The 19263-nt window shown below is 37.3% G+C and overlaps 1 protein-coding gene across 19 annotated transcripts in view; it reads right to left on the bottom strand.

The window, feature by feature from the left end:
* The window catches only part of NFIB (nuclear factor I B), a 256034-nt gene that overhangs the window by 39620 nt on the left and 197151 nt on the right, over positions 1 to 19263 (bottom strand). For all 19 annotated transcript variants that reach the window (XM_085527978.1, XM_015849009.3, XM_085527970.1 and 16 more), the window contains exons 4-6: positions 16122 to 16190; positions 14263 to 14383; positions 12424 to 12542 (exon numbers count right to left, since the gene is read on the bottom strand). In XM_085527978.1, coding sequence (XP_085384104.1) covers positions 12424 to 12542; positions 14263 to 14383; positions 16122 to 16190 — 309 coding nt within the window. The remainder of the gene's footprint in view (positions 1 to 12423; positions 12543 to 14262; positions 14384 to 16121; positions 16191 to 19263) is intronic.

Genomic DNA, 19263 nt, shown 5'->3' with positions numbered 1-19263 from the left:
CAGGAAAATACTCATGAACAGCCAAACCAGGGACTTCAGTGTGTGGCACACCACCACAAAGTACTTTCAGAAGTCTCGTACACAGCAGAAGCAACTGCAAAGAATAATGGGTAGAGCATGTGTGGCAGCCTTGCCATTAAAATCATGCATTAAAATCTCTGCCATTGGCATGGTGAAGCGATTTGGATAGCCACTTTCCTGGCATCTTGCATACACTGACATTGTAATGGGGCATTCATAAGCCTTTCACTGCCAAGGAACAAATGAAGTTGACAAGGGAGCTGGAACAAGAACTGTCTATGTTAGGAAAAAGACTTAGTTCTGTCTTCCTTGACCAGGCCAGGAGGATCACAGCTGTTATAAGGAAGGACACTGGTTACAGTTCTCTGGAGACTAACCAGTTTCAAAAATGAAGAGAAGGTGAAAAAAGAGGCAGTCGTTGTTCACTGTCTTTAGTTTAGCAGTGCCTTAAATAAAGCAGACTGAATAAAAGCAACAGAGAGGCTCAACACGATTCTTCCAGTAACTCCTACACAGTGGAAAACACACATTTTTCTCATTTTGAAACACATTTGATTTTTTCCACATCATGAAATGTAATCTAGTTGCTACATACAGCTTAGTTATATACTGATAAATGCATAATGAGTGACCAGCAGAGGTCACAGAAATAGGTTGCTTGGTCTTAAGTCTGTGTCAGAGTTTCAAGAACAAGATTCCAATCCTTATTACATGGGGAATGAAAATAAAACATTTTCCAGTATGATTTATTTTTAGACTTCTGGAAAAATGCTAAGTATATGAAGAACAGAAAGATGCCAAAAACACTTGGACAAAATTATCAAAAGATCAACATTAATCAGAACACAGTGTGTCCTGTCCTGCCTCAAGCTTTCTTCAAATGTAAAAAATGGATTTTTTTTTTTAAATTTTCAATCATATTCCTAATCATTCTTGCCTGTATTCCTGTACTACTATGATGATGCAGTAATTATGCACCCAAACTGAGGCATGTTATAATTTTTAAAACATCACATCAAAGAAGTAAGGGATTAATCAAATAGAACAGAGTTAGGTCATCTCATCTCCCAACCAGGTGAATCTGTCCACAGAGGAAGGCAGCAGAATTGCTGTGAAGCACAGCGTATGCAGCCTGCTCATCAGCAGCTTGCACAAATGGTGCTCCAGATGTATATGTGTTGAAAACAGCCCAAGGCAACAATTTTGATCAATTTTAATGTGATAAAGTGCTGCAGGGAAAGACTGTGCAGAAACGTGTTTACGTCAGCCTTTAATTAAAGTGTTGTTCACTTCCAAAGAACCCTAGGAAACACTAATGAGACATGAATTTTGACAATTTCCTCATCAAAGCAAAGACTCTTTTCCTCAGTCTAAAGCAGCTTGTGATCCAAGCATCTCCCTGGATGAGTGTCACACTGACACACCGGTCTTCAAGCCACCTGTTCTGAGAGCTCACCTGGAGGCAGGCAGAGGTCTGGGGCATGTTTGAACATCCACCAGCCAGTTTCCCAGTACCTGATCTGCTCTCTTGTATAGTACCACAACAGGACAGGAGACATGCTCAAAAGCAGAGTAGGAAGGAAGAAGTCAAAAACAAATATTAAATTTATTCTAATCCAATTTACTCTTTATCTCTACTCATTAATATCTTTTGTACTGCTTACTTTCACTGGTCTTCCTTTACACGAACAATTCTGCAGACAGCAATCTGTTAAGATTCATTTACAGCTCATTAGTGCTGCATTGCCTCCAGAGAAATCAAGATAAAACCATGTTCAACTTACTGGTTTTAGAATTGTAGGGAAAGCAGGAAAGACTGAAGTCCATAGCATCAGCAGCAAGCTATTAGAATCATCCCTTCAAGGTACAGTTTTAAATGAACCGATCACTTCCCAGGGGCTGCACCTGAGCTTACTCCTGTTGCCAGAGTACAACAAATACAGAGGGGCCTCATTCTACCTCCTTTACCATATGTTGTAGGTACACTTGTGTGAAGCACATGTGGAAACCCAGTAAGATTTTGAATTCATAGCAGATAGCTGTAATATGATGATGAATCAAGGTAAATCCCATTGTGCTCAGGAGAACTTGCTTTGTTTCACACCATGGCATGTGAAAAACAAGCACAGCCACTTCGTAAAAGCACTGCAGCATTCAGATGTACTCAGCCCAAAGTGCTGTAACATCGCAGGCATTCAGTATTTCTTATCACCAAGTCTTAGTGAGGCACCTAACACAGAATATGGACAGCTGAATGACTGTAAAGCACTACCACCTCTCAAGTAAGAAATGTCTTTGCCATGTCTCTGAAAAGCTTGATGGAAAACAAGAATTGTGAAAATTAAAATGTTGTAAGTAAGTTTTATTCTTCAGGGAAAAAACAAAATAAACAAACAGAACAACAACAACAACAACAAAACAGAGAGAGAGAGAAAGAAACTGCAATGTTTTATATGAGTAAATAGGAGATAAAGACCTAACTTACTGATATTGGAAGTGCTTGATATGGGGAACAAAGGATGATTGCATTCCTGCTCAGCATTAAGCAGAGATTAGGCTTAGAGTCTGGGTTTTCTCTTACTGAAATCTCTGTACTTATCATTTGCTTATTAGTGTCTCACTCTACTTCACTGTAAGTTTTATCTTGGAACAGAAAGAAGCTTTCCTAATGATTTATCGTCATAAAAAGAACATTAGTTTTGAAAATCAATGTTTTCAAGAGAATCAACCAAAAAAACATCAAGATCAGTTCTGTCTGATGACTCTCAGAAACTTAGAGCAAATCCCATTGTGTAGACGCATGCTCTCTCTCCTGAAAGAAGCAGTGAGGTCTTACATGAAAGCACAAAGACATATCAGAGAGCATATCAGAGCACAAGCTCTGAATGATCTGAATTTGAGGAACAGCAAGGGTGAAGGTATATAGATGCTCTCTTCAAGTGTTAAAACTTGACCTCCTTTATGTTTTTGTGTCTACATGAAGTAAAGGGAAGCAGTTTATGTCTGAAAATTCTATACTGGAGTAGAACACTTCAGTGTACAAACAGTTGGTAATCTCCTATCTTCAGATCAGTCTATTTAGCTGCAGTGTTATTTTTACAGGCACACCTCCAATGTTGAAGAAACCAGTCTATCAGACTGTGACACTAGCTATCCTGTCAGCAACCATGCCCAAGGCTAATCTAACACTTTGTTGTGCTGTTTTGCCATTTCACAGCAGCAGAACAATTTCCTTGTACTATATCTTCTGATCGGTAGTGAAAAACCTAAGAGGGACTAGACTAGAATTTCTTCCAATGCTACATTCAGTACTGCAATCTGGTGAGCAGAACACCAAATAATATGCCAGTTTAGAAAAGTTATAGCAAAGCTAGGAAAAAAAAAAAAATCCAGTGGCAGTTTAATTACTTCTGTGTTCATTCTATATTTATCTTTATTTGCATTTCTCAAAAAGCACTGTTATACCTAAGTGAAAACACTGATGTGAGAAATTTTAACTAACAGAAATACCAAGATATGCAGAAAATCTTTAGATGGAATAAACATCATTTTTCTCATCTTTCTGTCTATGCAAACTTGCAGAGAATTGCCAGCAGCTTCTCTGTCCAGTCCTCATATTCTGTGGGATGTATTAAACTCAATGATATTCATTACCTAATCACTGAAGGGTTGGTCAGAAGGGTTGTATCTACCTGCCCTTACAATTCTTGGCATATCACAGAAAAATACAAGATCTCCATGTCATCAAGCTCCAGATTGTTTTTTATAGCCATGTGTGACTAACCTGATAAAAATGAGTTTCTTCCTTGCCTTACAAGGTATCCTACTTTTTACAAATATAAAGCAAAATAATTCAGTGCAATTCAAATTCACAGAATTTAAAAAAACACTTGCATTTGAAAAATATAATATATGCTAGGGGATGGTTGTTTAAGTCAGGGTATTTTGGAAACCTGCATCTGCATTTCCTAAAATAAACTATTTCTGAATTGAATTTTTTATAAAAAGCAGTTTATGAAATAGGAAAAGAGTAAAGTTATGGTGGCCAGATTAGAACACTGATGTTGAAGATAAAAACATTAGAAACTTCCATTCCCCAAAGAAATTTCAAAAAATGTTTAGTAGTCGGACAGGACAAACAGACCTAATCCTGTAACAGTTGTTTGATAGTGGTATCTGATACGAGGTTATTTGTCTTTAAATTTACATCTATTCCCACTAAAATTGGGCTGAAATTATGACATGCTCCTCTGCAAGAACATAGGGCAGTAATTCTTAATTCTTACCCTCCATTAGAAATGAACAGAAAGCCTCACAGGAGTGTTTCTGACAGATCCAGTATCTGACCATATTCAGTATGAATATGTTATCATGATTCTACTGCTTCTGGTGGAAAACTCCTTTTTTTATTTTTATTTTTTTTTTGCTATGCATTATTCTTTTGAGATGAAGGTAACTAGCCTTCCTCACCCTACATGCCACATACTAAAATCATCGTGCAACAGTGAAACCCCAAGACACAGGTCCCACTTGTGTAACCATGAGGAGCTGGGGCTGTTGCAGATGGAGGGAGATGATAATGGCACCAAATCTGTCCAGATTTCATCTCCACAGACCTTCTGCCTCAATCCTCCCCCAGACATCAGGGGCAGCTTAACCAACCACCTCTACACTGTCACAGCCCATCAGATGTCATATGGGAAGTACTCATGAGCAGCTCAAAGTGGTGTGGCTAGGAGTCAAATAGAGTAGGATTCTGGAAATAAAACAAGAAATACACTGTGGCTACTGAATAGAACAGAATATACTATAAGAAATTTAAGGCAAATGTGACCTATTCTGTCCTGATCTTTATCTCAGCTCTGCTTTTCTCTGCTCTCCTATATGAAAATGTATATACCTTCATTTCCCCACTCACATGCTGCTACAAGTACTCCGTATTGCCATAAATAATCTTTAAGTAACTAGAGTGTATTTTAGATACTTCACTACTTCTTTATTTAACTTTTTCCCTGTAGGAACAGACTGGACCATTTAATCAGCTATGAATCATTGTTAAGATGTGTAATTCCAGTAGATAGCTCTGGTAAAAGAGCATTATGGGAGACTGTGAGAAAAACTAATTAAAAAGTCAAACAAATTATACAGACTTTTACATTTTAGTCATTAATTAAATTATCCTACAGAAAGTCATCCAAAGGAAAGGAGGTAGAGCATCTTATTAATAGCATTTTATTATTACTGAGATCTGAGGAACTTGGCCTCGAAAGTGAAATCAATACTGTAACCTTAAATGCATGAGTCAGAAAATTATTCACAATTTCCAATTTAAGGTAAATTGTTGATTTAGGGGCATTTAGGTTCTGGCATTTCCTTTTTATGACTATTGTAGTCTACATTGGTTGGAATTACATGTTCCCTGAGGTCCCTTCCAACCCGGGTCATTCTGTGATTCTGTGATTCTGTGATTTAGGGTGGTTTAATAGGTGTGATATATTAATACAACTATAGCTCCATTTGGGGAATGGTTTTGAACTCAGATAAAATCATCAACTCACATATGGCTACGATCAAGCTTGATAATTTCTACATGAAAGAAGTTAAAAGAAGTGAAGAACGTTTTTTCAAATCAATCAATGTACATAGCATAAAAACAATCTATTAATAAAGACAAAAAGGAGTAGTGCCTAAAAAAATGTATGTCTTCATCATATTTCCATCTTGACTTTATCACAAATGGAAAAATATTGGCAATGCAAGAACCTATCATTCATGTAGTACTAAATAGCAGTTCCTTTAGTATCTGAAAAACAGGTCAGATCATGCAGAATAATACTTAATCTGCTATTTGTGACATTCAGTGTGCCTGAGAAGTTTCAAAACTAACACTGAAGCTTAGTATTTGGCAACAAAAATTCTAACAGTATTCTAACATTGAAGTAGGACAATTATAAGTAATGGCTTCCAGGACAAATCTTGGTGCTAGGGGTATACAAAAAAGCTCCTTATATATTTACATCTTTCACTGGTATGTATGGGAGAAAAATATACTAGCCCTGAGTGCATTCTACTCACTAATTATCTGTTGAAAACATTGATTAATAGGTCTTGTCACATTATGTTTTTCAAAATAAAAGACAAAGATACTATAATGAGATTTTTTAAATGACTTTATTGAGTAAATAACAGCTATTTCCAGAAATGCAATAAACCAAACTCTTTTGTAAACTTCTTATTGTGTCTCACACTGTACTTGACTTCCTGTCCTTCTTTCTGAACACTATGTTATTCTTCAGCCATTCCGAATTTGAAGTGTACATGAGCTGAAGGAGAAGTCAGGTTCCTACTCTGCCCAATTATAACTTCATCATCTGCTACTCTGAAAATCTGAAAAAGGTCACGAACAAGTGAAAAATTGGTCTAAAGCTGTTTTATGCGGACTGCTTTGAAAGTAATGCCTCCTGTTTTATTATGTCAGGGATGGATCTTGGAAGTATGACAGTAGAGTTTGAATCTTATCACCAGTATTCCATTACATTTTGCTGCCATGTGGCAGATGGCAGCAGAGAGGCAGGCTGACACAATGGCATCTGACGGATGTGTGTAGGAAAAAAAGGTGTGTCACTCTATTCTTTCACAATTAAAAACTGGCACCTGTTGACATTTGTTGATGCCTGCTGAATGCTGATGGAGACCAAACAGTGGATGTGAGCACAGAGATGTAGTGGGTGTTGTGTTTCAGTTGTAGTGGCAGCAACAGGGGGTTACCTCTGATAGTGCAAGTTTTTACACATGCTGCAAAATGCACAGTTAATGGTAGTGACTATGCTGGAAAATAATGTTCTGTAGGTGAGAATTTATTCAATCATATAGTGCTACTTTGCTCATTGTATCTGTTGTAGTATCCATGAAAATAAATATGAGGTATAACTTTTGGAGCAACCTACAGAGAATTCTTTGCTATGGCTTTTCTTTCCTAGTTGATTATCATCTGTTATGTTGGTAGCAGCATTGTGGAAGTAAACAGTAGCATTAGCAAGGAAGATTTGTCTGCAAGGCTACAAATTGCATTCTTCTTCTTTTTTTTTTTTTTCCCCCCTCTCCTAGCAGAACAAGATGCTGTTAGCAATTAATGAACAGACATTGTGTCTTCTTTTTTAAAAAAACAGTGGTTCTTCCATGATAAGCTTTTCTAAAATTAAGTCTATAGCGATAGATTTACTTTTCTTTCTGTAGTGTCAACTTTAAGTGAACTACTGGTACTTAAATGTTATATTTATGAAGATGAAAATGCCCTTTTACATCTAGGGCTTAAAAACAAGAACAACAACAGCAAAAACAAAAACTAGGTGTAGAAAGATAGCTGAAGGAGTTTTTAAAAGTTATGTTTAATTAAAAGGCAAGTAAAGAACATAATCCATTAACAGGACAGCAAAAACATCAATCATAAAATGTCTTAGGTTGAATGAGGCCTTAAAGATCATCTAGTTCCAACCTTCCTGCCATGGACAGAGATGCCACCTGCCAGATGATGCTGTCTGGAATTCCACCCAGCCTTGCCTGCAGTGCCTCCAGGGATGGGGCATCCACAACCTCTCTGTGCAACCTGTGCCAGTGCCTTACCACTCTCTGAGTAAAAAATTTCTTCCTAATGCCTAACCTAATTCTTCCCTCTTTTAGTTTAAAGCCGTTCCCCCTTTCCTATCACTGACAGACAGCATAAAATGTTGGTGACCATCCTTCTTGTAAGCTCCCTCCTGGAAGCCACAATGAAATCTCCCCGGAGCCTTCTCTTCTCCATGCTAAACAAGCTCCAACCCTCTGATTATCTTTGTGGCCCTCCTCTGGATCTGTTCCAATGGATCCATGTCTTTCCTGTGCCGGAGGCCCCAGGCCTGGACACAGTATTCCAGATGGGGTCTCACAAGGGCACAGTAGAAAGGAACAATCACCTCCCTCACCCTGCTAGCCACTCCACTTCTAAAGCAGCCCAGGATGCTATTGGCCTTCCAGGCTGAAAGTGCATACTGCTGGCCAATGCCTACCTTTCCATCCATCAGAACCCCCAGCTCCTTTTCCATTCCACTCTCAATGAGTTCTTCTGTACTTGTATCTGGGATCTCCTCAACCAAAGTGCAACATGTTGCACTTGGCTTTGTTAAATCTCATTAGGTTCTTGCATATTCACTTTTTGAAAACATCCCTCTGGATGGTGTTCCTCCCTTCTAAACTTATCTTAAACTGAGCAGAGAAGTTCATGAGTCAGAAATATTTTCACTATCCACTATTGCATGAGAGGGCTTTCAAGTCTATATGCAATATAAAAACAAAGCAACAGATATTATATTTGTATCCTCTGCAAGTATAAGCTGAGGCAGCTTAGAAAAATCAGTTCTGTACAAAGATATGGATGAATTTGATTCTAGAATTCTATCAGAAATCTAGGATTCTCTGTATAAGTACTTTGAAAACTTACTCTTGATAAAAAGTACCCCTTACTTACCACCACTGAAATTATGGAAACCAATGAAGTGGCAACATTTTATTACTGTGCACACAGTTAAAAAAGAAAATTCAGCTTGATCCCTAAGATGTATATAAATATGTATATGTATACACACACACACACACATATATATATATGTGTGTGTCCATACATTATTTAAAGAGTATTTTGAAATATGAAGAAATACAAAAGTAGATGTAAAGAAAGTCACTAACAAGACGTAAACCACTTTAAAATATGCTTTGAAAAACAACAATGTAGAAAATTCAGGGAAAAGCTCAGAAATATATTCAGCAAGGTACACCTTTGGAAGATGAATACATCTGTTAGATGGAGACGGAGTTTCTAAAGCATTAATTTTCAGAAGGAGCATCAGAAGCCGGAATAAAACCTGAGCTCGTTCCACCACAGGCCACCAAAAAGCCAAGGTGATCTGTTACCTTTCTCAACTCCTGCACCACATTAACTACTTCCTCTTTTAGTTCCCTCACTTCAGAAATGAGAATGTCCATCTGTGATGGTCCATAAGAAGAAATCCCGATAAGAAAAGAACCATTGGGAAGAACCCCAATGGGGATGGAGTGTCCAGTGGATGGGGAGAAAGCAAAAGGGGACAAATGTCCAGAAGAAGAACACCCAGCAAAGGGGGTTGGGACCTGAGAAGTGGAGGGTCCAACAGCTGGTGGCCAATGAACAGATGAAGGTGATCCTGCTGTTTCAGTTTTAATGGTATGCTGGCAGCTTGGCTCTTGAATGTTGGTAGAGATGGGTGAGGTGTGAGGGAGGAAACACGATGAAGAAACTGCAAAATTAAAATTCACTTCATTGTATATTGACATTTCTAGATACCTGGCTACTAAGGAAATTCACATGAATTGGTGTTCATCTCAACAGTGTGTGCTGATAACAATGCCTGTTTTACTGACTTACAATGTGCACAGTGTTCTAACTCCACTACAGCAAAATAAGTCTCAAGGATTACTGCTGAAATTGTCTGTAACTATATTAATGAAATTTGTCAAGCTAGCTCATAGAAGGAAAGTCATAGGGGCATAAACTCTGCTCAGTTCTTCTTCTGATATTCCTGTTTTCCTATGATTTATGGAAAAAGTATCTGATTTACTTATCAGTTAATAAATCAAGATGTTCAGAAGTACTTAGCCAATTACCTTCAATTTATTTTTTCTTTACAGCATGAGTAGCTTCTTTTGTTGCTCTTAAGTAACTTCCACTTCCAAATGGAGAAGAGGATTTTTATTATTATTATTAAAGTCTTTTCCCACACACTTTTATCTTGCTAAGAATTTCAAAAGCAATATGAAAATTCATTCATGCAGCAATTTTAACCTATTTCACAAGATATTAGTGGCTTATTGCAGGAAATGAGATTTGTGTATTTCTTTTTTAAGAGACACATACAGAATTCAGTATGAGCAACTTGGAAAAAGGAAGGTTATAGAGATTAACAGCACACTTCTGTCTAGATAAATTTCCAATCTGTAGAAATGAAGCTAAGGCATGAGGCAGACATTATTAGCATCAGTAAGACATCCATTTGAAAAAAAAAAAAAAAAAAAAAAAAAAAGAGTTACAAGAAAGAACAAATACCTTACACAAGATCTGACAACAGGCACAGAAACTGAACTCCCAATTGCCTTCTTTGATTTCTATTTCTAAATAATTCAACATCCTCAGGGATTATTCCTCACTTTCTTAGGCTTTGGGTTTTTTTGAGCATTAGTTACTTGGAAAGTAAATAGTAAAGGAAATGTCTGAAGAAAATTTTGCAGTTATAATTCTGCCTGGTGGCTCTGCAGCAAGACCTCATGTACATTTCAAAAATCACAAAAACTAGAATCCTTTTTAAACTACATTAAGTGTAGAAAAATAATGGCACAAATTACAGTATCTTCCTGCAATGATTAAACATGTATAAACTCAAAACCAATAGATATATTAATTCCACCTTTTTTTTTTTTTTTTGGTGGTTAACTACATATCTTTAAATATCTTTAAATTTTTGCAAGCCTTTGAAGAAAAATTCAAAAACAGTACAACGGGGCCACACACTTTTTTTTTTTTCCATAAGTGAGTATTTATATCATCACTTTAAACACAAGTCAGATTTTATTTATAAGTCTGATTTTGGTTAGTGGAGGGTTTTTTAGGGTTTATATATGAGAATATTGGCACATACAGCCATGTACCAAACTTACACAACCTAGAATTTCAATTTTTTCACAGATGAAAGAGAAAAGTTAGCAATAACAACAACAACAACAAAAAAGACTAAAGCAATATAAAACTGGGGAACACAAGGGTTTTTCACTTGAGTCAGGGTAATCCTAGATATGTATACTGACAGAGTGGATTCCTTGAGAATATCCCTGCTGAGAAGGGCTTAGGGGTCCTGGCTGATGAAAAACTTAGCATGAGCTAGCACTTTATATTTGCAGCCTGAAAGACCAATGGTATCCTGGGTCCTTCAGAAGAGGAGGGATCAGCAGGGTGAGGGAGGTGATTGTTCCACTTTGCTCCACCCAGGTCTAGGGCCACCAACACAGGAAAAAAAGGTGGCGTATTTGGAGTGGGAAGGCCATGAAGATGTTCAGAGGTCCTGAGCACCTCTCCTATGAAGACAAGCTGAGGCAGTTTGGCTTTGTTCAGTTTGGAGAAGAGAAGGCTTCAGTGAGATGTCATAATGGCCTCCCAGTATTTAAAAGTATATAAAATTATAATCAAGAGAAAAATCAACATTTTACATGGATTGTTAGTTTTAGGACAAGGGATAATGGTTTTAAACTGGACAAGAAAAGATTATTAGAAGATGTGATGTCAAGGGGAAGCTTTTCACTGGGAGAGATGTGAGCTGCTGCAACAGGCAGTCCAGTGAAGATCTGGATGCTCCAACCCTGGCGGTGCTCAAGGCCAAGTTGGATGGGGCCCTGGGCAACCTGACCTGCTACTTGACCTGGCAGTTGGCAGCCCTGCCTGCAGCAGGGGAGCTAGATCTCAGTGATCCTTGAAGTCCTTTCCAACCTGAGCCTTTCTATGATTCTATGATTATTTGATCTGTGCTGAAGAGCCACAAGAACAATGATGAACACGGAGAAAATGAAGGCAAACATCAGAAGATCAGCAAAGGAAGCAGCTGCACATTTTCTATTTCACTTTTACTTATTGTATTGTGCATTTTCACAAATTCTCCAGAGAGCTGCTGTATCTCAAGCAGAGGACTCATTAATCAATACATGTAAGTTTATTCAAGTTTTTGAATCACAAATGTGATGGAAAATACTACACTACTACTGAGGTTTATGAAACACTAAGGTAGAATAAAGAAAGTTATAACAAACAACTTCAATCATTTTTCTCTCTGAACAAACATGTTCTTCACTCCTGATAATGTAAAATACAGCAACATTTATCAGTATCCTATGTGAGGGCCCTTAGTGGCTTGTTAGACCCATTCCTAGTTGCAGAGCATAGGCTAAATATACGTATGGGAGAATGTACCATAGTAAAGCAAAAGCTGTGTAAACTAGCACTGTCTCAACCACTGCATGGAGATATTTTCTTCTTTACCAAAATCTTGCTGAGATGATCACAGCTTCATTACACAATATCAAGTACATCATTTACAGCAGCTCTTTTCAAACACTACATAAGGCAGCCACAACACTGAAACATCATTATCCTATTGTTCACACCATGTTCTGTTGACTATTGTTTTTTAACTAGAAAACCAGTGAATATATAAATACCATGTTAAAAATAATAATTTTTTAAAAATTCTTCTAAAAAACTTGAATTTATTGTAGTAATGCAAAGGTAGATGCAGATATTTATTGCATATTTGAGTACACTTTAAGATAAAACTGTCCTCTTTTACTCACCTTGATCTCTTTCATGCCATGTCCGACTTCCCGCAGCTGGTGAGTTTGGAGAAGGATAAAAGTCTCCTGTTGGGCTCGGCTCCATATTCTCATCTATGGAGATCGTTTTGGGTCTTTTGCTGTTAAAGTAACATAAGGTTTGGCAGTGAGAATGACACACAGATAACAATGATATATAAACTTTGTATTTCAAGAAAAATACTCAATGGAAAGTAATCCAGGTGTATAAAGCAAAAAAGCTTAGATTTTAGAGCTTTTGCAAACAAACATAGAATGTGTTATGTAATAAAGTAATTTGGGCAGGTGAATGCATTTCTCACATCACTTAATATTTCAGAGATTGCATGATTGGGTAACATAGAAAAGTGTAATTGTTTTCGGTCTACCACCATTCAGCTGAGCAACTGAGAAAACAGTTCCTGTAACCTACCAATGAAAAATTTTCTCATGAGAATGTTAAATAATACACAGAAATCACAAGAGCAAAATACAGCACTGGTTACTAGTAAAGTTGTCCTATTTTTAGCTGATTTTCTGCATAGTGGCATGTGTGATGCTATGTTTTGGCTACAAGAGAAAAACAGTGCTGTTAAAACAACATCTAGATGTTGCTGAGGAGTGCTGCACAGAGCCATGGACATCTCATATTGTCTTACAGTGAGGGAGCTGTGATGGATAAAGGGAAGAGGGGACAGAATCACAGCTATCCTAAGCTGGCCAAAGGGATAATCTGTATTGTGTGCATTATGCAAAAATAATACAACACAGGGGAGAGTTGGCTAGGGAGGCAGCCACTGCTCGGGAACTGTATATACTGTATTACTATTATTTCTCTTCTCCTTTTTTGTCTTAGTAAATTCTTCTTATCTGAACCTTCAAATTCTACCCTTTTTTCCCCATTTTTCTCCGTCAGCCCACTAGGAATGGAGGGCTCTGTGGTGCTCAGCTGCACACTGAGATCAGCCACAACAACGGTCAAGGTAAAACAGTAAGTATTCTTAGTGCTAATAAGAGAAAAACAAAGCTCATTGTATTCTGCCAGGTCAAAATCCTAAGCTTTTCAAAGAGCTATAACCTGAAACAAAGACTTTTCATTTTAGATTAATTTAATTGAAAACAAAAGGCCCATATTTCATATCCCTGTATAAAATGAGGCAGCACTTCCATACAGTGGAGAGAAGTCAACTTTCTCTGTAACAATAAACATTGAAGCTGCTATGCTGACTAACAAAGAAAATCAAGATGAAATTCTCAGTGGTATTATTACTAATACTATTGTTGTTATTACTACAGACTGTGAAAACAAATTTATTCTTTTTTTAAATGTACTAAGTGAACAGACCAGCTGAAGATACAATGGAATAAATGGGGGACCATCAACTCAATAGCTCAAAGTTCTAGGCACTAGTGGAATAGGACCCCAGTTTCTGACAGCCATATTAAGTGCTGTCCCACTGTGCAGACATTTCCAAAGTCCCTGGAGTGCAAAAAGAGGATGAGAGATCCTGAAGTACTTGTGATTTCATGGTACATCAGAGAGCTGGAGACAGGCAAAGAGCACCAGAGCTTATGACAAACAGCACATTATCTGGGAGCCAAAAGGAGGACAAAGAAGGTTCTTCACCTCCATGGGTCTGCCAGCTGCTCCTGATGTACAGAACCAGGTGTTTCTCAGAATCAGAAGAAAGGAGCATGCCAAACCAAGATATAAGTGAGTCCCTCAAACGTGGAGATTTCAGAGAAAAATCACATGCTTGTCCTCATTCCCACTGTGCTGTGGACCACTCATCCCCCACTAGTATATACTGACACACACTAGTATTCATTTCAAGTTTTTACCTGCTTGGTGGAGAGGATAAAGACCTCTGCAGATTTATACCAGAATTCATATCATGGTAATATGGCTGGCTCGGAAGTTCTCCAATTGGGAAGTTCACTCCAGTTCCTTGGGTTATAGGTGCTGAAAAATATACCATTACAAAGAGTCAAAGATAATCTTCTATCTTTTTAGCCATCTTTTCATTTTTAACACCAGGAAGAACATAAAGATGTATAATTTTCTGCCTCTAGCAGAAACCAAGTACAGACAAGTTTTATCAATGTTCATGTATCTAAAAAGTGAAATACCTTCCCCAGTCCCTAGAAATCCCTTAGCAGTTATGCAGAAACGATATATTTGTTGTCCATGACTGTCTTATAATGGGTAACCTAGAGTCATAAATGTGAAGAAGATAATAAAGCCTTCACCATTAGTTTGAAGAAAAAGCAGCAGCTCAGGGGTGACCTTACTGCTCTCTCCAACTACCTGAAATGAGGATGTGGTGATGTGGAGGTTGGCCTCTTCTCCCATGTAACTTGCAGTACGACTACAGAGAATGGCCTCAAGTTGTGCCAGGGGAGATTCGGGTTGGGCGTTAGGAAATAACTCCCCTAGAGAGAGGTCAGGTGCTGGAATGGGCTGCCCAGGGAGGTGGTCACTGTCCCTGCAGGTGTACGAGAAACTTTAATGTGTTCTACTAAGGGATGTGGTTTAGTGGGAAATATTGGTGATAGGTGGATTGTAGGACTGTATGATCTTGGAGGTCGTTTCCAACCTTGGTGATTCTATGATTCTGATTCACTAGGTGAACTTTCACAGTGAATGAGGAAGGGCTTATGCAGAGATTTCATATCTCTATGGAAGTACTGAAATAACTGGAAAGAACAAACCTGGGGACACAAAACATCTTTTTTTCCCTTATGTTAAAACTTTGGCATTAATAGTAGGCAGCTGTGGTAACAGCATGCTGTGCCACCTTCTTTTTCCTTTACCTAGGGCCACAGGTACTGTTTTGCATATGTACACCTACATACAAATACACATACACTCAGTGCTATCTTCACCTTCTCACAGAGTGTGTGTATCATACGTTTTATCATTTCAAGAATAAATTACATGTTGCATGTTGTGGTATACTTACCTTTGTTCATTGTCTGTGCATTGTGCATTTTAACTACCTTTGGCACTTAAAAGAATAATTGCATGTTGCATTGCATAATTGCATATATCTGAAGGTTTGTATTTTTCCTGACAGTTAAAATACAACTCTGTTGTGGCTTGAGGTTAAACAAATACATGGTAAGGAATCCCACAGAAACCACATTCTTTAAAGCTTATTATTAGAAGTATATAATGTATTACAGCTGCAGAAGGTATGATTTTCTAGGGTAACTACAATATTGATTCTTTTTTAATCTGAATGGCCCAATAATTTTAAATATATTTAACCACAACTGCAAACAAAGCTGTATTTCACTGACCCTCAGTCTCCTAAAACAGCAAAAACGTATCTTCAGCAGGGTCAAAAAGAAAGAAAAAAGTGTGTTACTGCTGAAGGATGACGAGTATTTTTCGGAAGATTTAGTATGATCTTAATTGCTGAATATTAATTTCTGACGATGGCAAATAGCATAACACTGACAACTCCAGTTCAGTGAATACATTAAGCAGCCTGTCCTGACATGAACTAGTTTCTATGCAAAATTTGGACAGAGAATTTCAGAGTATTCTGCCTCACTGTTTTGTTGGTGTGGGTTTTTTTCTGATATTTGTGTGCATAAGATTTCTGACACAAAATAAGCCAAGCCAAAGGAGAAGAGGAAAGGCTGATATCAAGAAAAAATCCTTGATTTAGAATTAAGTGCAAATATGAACTTACTTCTGGACACTCTCACAAGTTCTGACACGTTGAACACTCCAGATTTTACAAAACTGTCCTCAAGATACACTGAAAAAGACAATAACATAATCAGTATAGTGAGAAGATTACTAAATAATTATAGATAAATGTATACACAAGGTAGCAACAGTATCAGTGGAGTTCCAAAACTATAGCGTGCAGAGCAAATTACATTGAAAGCTGATCACAAAATCAAATGAAAGCTGAGATTCAGGCAGAGGTGCTAAATTTTTGATGGCCTGTGGGAAAGCAGCTCTTTAATACGTACATGAAAACTAACAAATAGTATATTGTGTTCCTAGTTAACCATCCAGAAACAAGCTTAAAATTAGTTCCATTCATAACTGTCTTTAAGTCAGTATCGAATTAAGAACTGGAATTAAGGGCAATACAGCAGTCATGTCATGTACAATCATGTACATTCTTGATGAACAGACAATAACTTGACTGTCACTCTGCTTACAGTGAATTTACCACCTTAGTTAACAAAATTATCAAATCTGAGGCAAAGAAGAGTTATTGTTGTTTCCAATAAAAGCCAGAACTAGGTAAAACAACCTATAAATTCAGCAGGACGCTCAAGTACAGTTATCTAGAAATCAGTGTCTAAGAAACCATACCTCAGCAGAGGCCAAAATGGCCTCTACTTACTTATTCTAAGATAAATATATGTGACATACTTTTCCTTTCTTCAAGTTTTGGCACACCTTGGGGGTCTGCAGTTAGAACAGCTAATGATAATAGCTATCCCAGTAATGTAACTGGGTAATGTAAAAACAGGAAGCTGAGAAGCCCAGGTTTCTGTGGAAGTCTCTTACTGATAATCATTGCACACAACTTAATGTGAGATCATATAAAGAGGCACTTAAGGTAGGAATGACACTCATCTGCTACTGGAATTATCTGGATCCAAACTTTGCTTCTCTAACAGTCATTACATCCAAACTTCTCTAACAGTCATTACTGATTATTCTTGTCATGTAAGAAGGCACATCAAACATAGCTTACTGTGCTTTCTCTAGCCTCTTTTCTGGATTAACAGTTCTTTATCAATTGGAAATATACTGTTAGATTTCTGTTCCAAATGTTTGAATAAGTAAAGTACCGTAAACGACAAAACAAGCACAGAAGTAAAAAATTCACCTGCCAGTACTGATGTAATTTAGTTTCCTTTGGCAATTACTACTTTCTTCAAATAATTTAGAAAAAATGCTGCCGCTATAATCATAAATTTGACTGTAAAGTATGCTTCACTGGAAAGATCCATTCTCGGTACATCTGGAGAAACCTCTGCTTACTTTTAGGGGTCAAACAAGCATAGCAGAGGGTGAAAAAAATGATCGTTTATCAGTATTTTTCTACCTTACTGGCCCCAGAGAGCCTCTGCTCGTTATTTACCAGTACAGGTACAAACAATGCATCTAACAACTGAGACTGAAAGACTGTGAATACTTTTAACTAAGCACATTTGTTATAGCCTCTCTTGACGTCTCTGTTACAGTTAGACCTGTTAGCGAGACTCAGTTTTCTCAGACTGAAAAATCACAGGATGGAGTGCAGTGGGCATACAGAGCACCATAGGTCTGTGGAGCCATATAGTGATACAACAATGCCATCATCTTTTAATCCTCCAGTCATTGTCACTTCATATGATATCCATGCATGTCTTTATTTCCATCAGCAGTTCTATGGATCTCACTCTTTCCTTCTTTCTCTCTTCCATCTTCTATATTCCCTTGCACTCTTTATTCATATTCTCTATTTGGATGGAAAATGATACAGTTTCTCAAATATTTACTTCTTTATTTGACAATACATGGCACACTAATATCATTAACAAGTTACAGAGAGTTGATGTTTCTTCCTCCTTTCTTCCTTAGACCTCATTTCTAATCTTAGAATTGACAAGTTAGACAAAGAATAGAAATTCTTCCTAGAGTGGCAATCTTTCCCTTCTCTGTCTATTTCCTTCAAATTGCATGCTGGGGAGATTTCCAAAGGGAAATTTAGTTTCATGCTTTTAGTTGGCCTGCATATAAGTGTGGCTTAAAGTCAGTTCATGGACATGCAGCCAGCTCTGGAGTTGGTAATGAGACAAGATAAAAATTCTGTGCAGCTTATCTAAATACCTCTGTTTTGAAGGACACCTTGAATCACTCAAGCTAGGCTGAAATAAGAAGACTTTTACCAAGGTGTATATTAGTCAAGTTATCATTGCAGAGAAAACAGTGAGTCTCAAAGTTCATTATACTAAAAAAAAAAAAAAAAAAAAAAAAGAAAGAAAAAAAGGAAAATGTTCATCCAGAATTTTATATGTAAGAGCACACATGTACCAAGTACTTGCTTGTGTACCACACCACATACATGGAGTCTTCAGTCTTGTCTCACAAATTTTCAGGGTTTTTTTTTTTTTACTGATAACACTTAGGGTGCATAACTTAAAGAGCAATGTAATATGCTTCCATTATTGACAACCCAGTGATATCAAGATACACTGTTGATTGATGAATCACTTTCACCCAGGTTTCACCGAAAACAATGACACCCACATATATCTATCTGCAAATACTTCCCTTAGCATTAGGAAGTGAAAGGAAAATGTACACCTACTGTCAATCTCAATCAACTTAAAAGACAGCCTGATTATTTTTTTTTTCAATGTGTAAAGTGACAAAATATTATCAAAAAATTGCCATGACAAGAAACACTCCCTCACAGGCACTAAGCAATTTCATTACACACCTGGTGTTTGAATAGGGAAGTTTAATGTCAGCAGTGCCTTAGAGTGCAGAAAAATAATCATAAAAATGGTATATTTAATTCCAACATCATTGGATTTCAACAGCTTTAACTAGCAAGGAAACCAATCTATTGTGGATATGTTGCAAAACTGTTCTTAGCTCCCAGCTGTGCATAATAAAAATGTTTTGTGCCATTAAACTGCTATAATTTGTGACAGAAAGGTGCTCTACATGTGATAAGGAATAAACAGCAAGATTATATATGGAACATTTAAGGTTCATAAGATTCTGTAAGGCATTTTGATTTTTCCAATGTTAGACAATGATTTTTATCTTAGGAAGCTGGTCTTCCTACTGAACAAAATATAAAATTCATCTTC

Source organism: Coturnix japonica, chromosome Z (genome assembly GCF_054131305.1).
Source record: "Coturnix japonica strain WE chromosome Z, WE-NBRP24, whole genome shotgun sequence".
Lineage (NCBI taxonomy): Eukaryota > Metazoa > Chordata > Aves > Galliformes > Phasianidae > Coturnix > Coturnix japonica.
The sequence above is the reverse complement of the archived record's forward strand: the minus strand, read 5'-3'. Positions and strand labels throughout refer to the sequence as shown.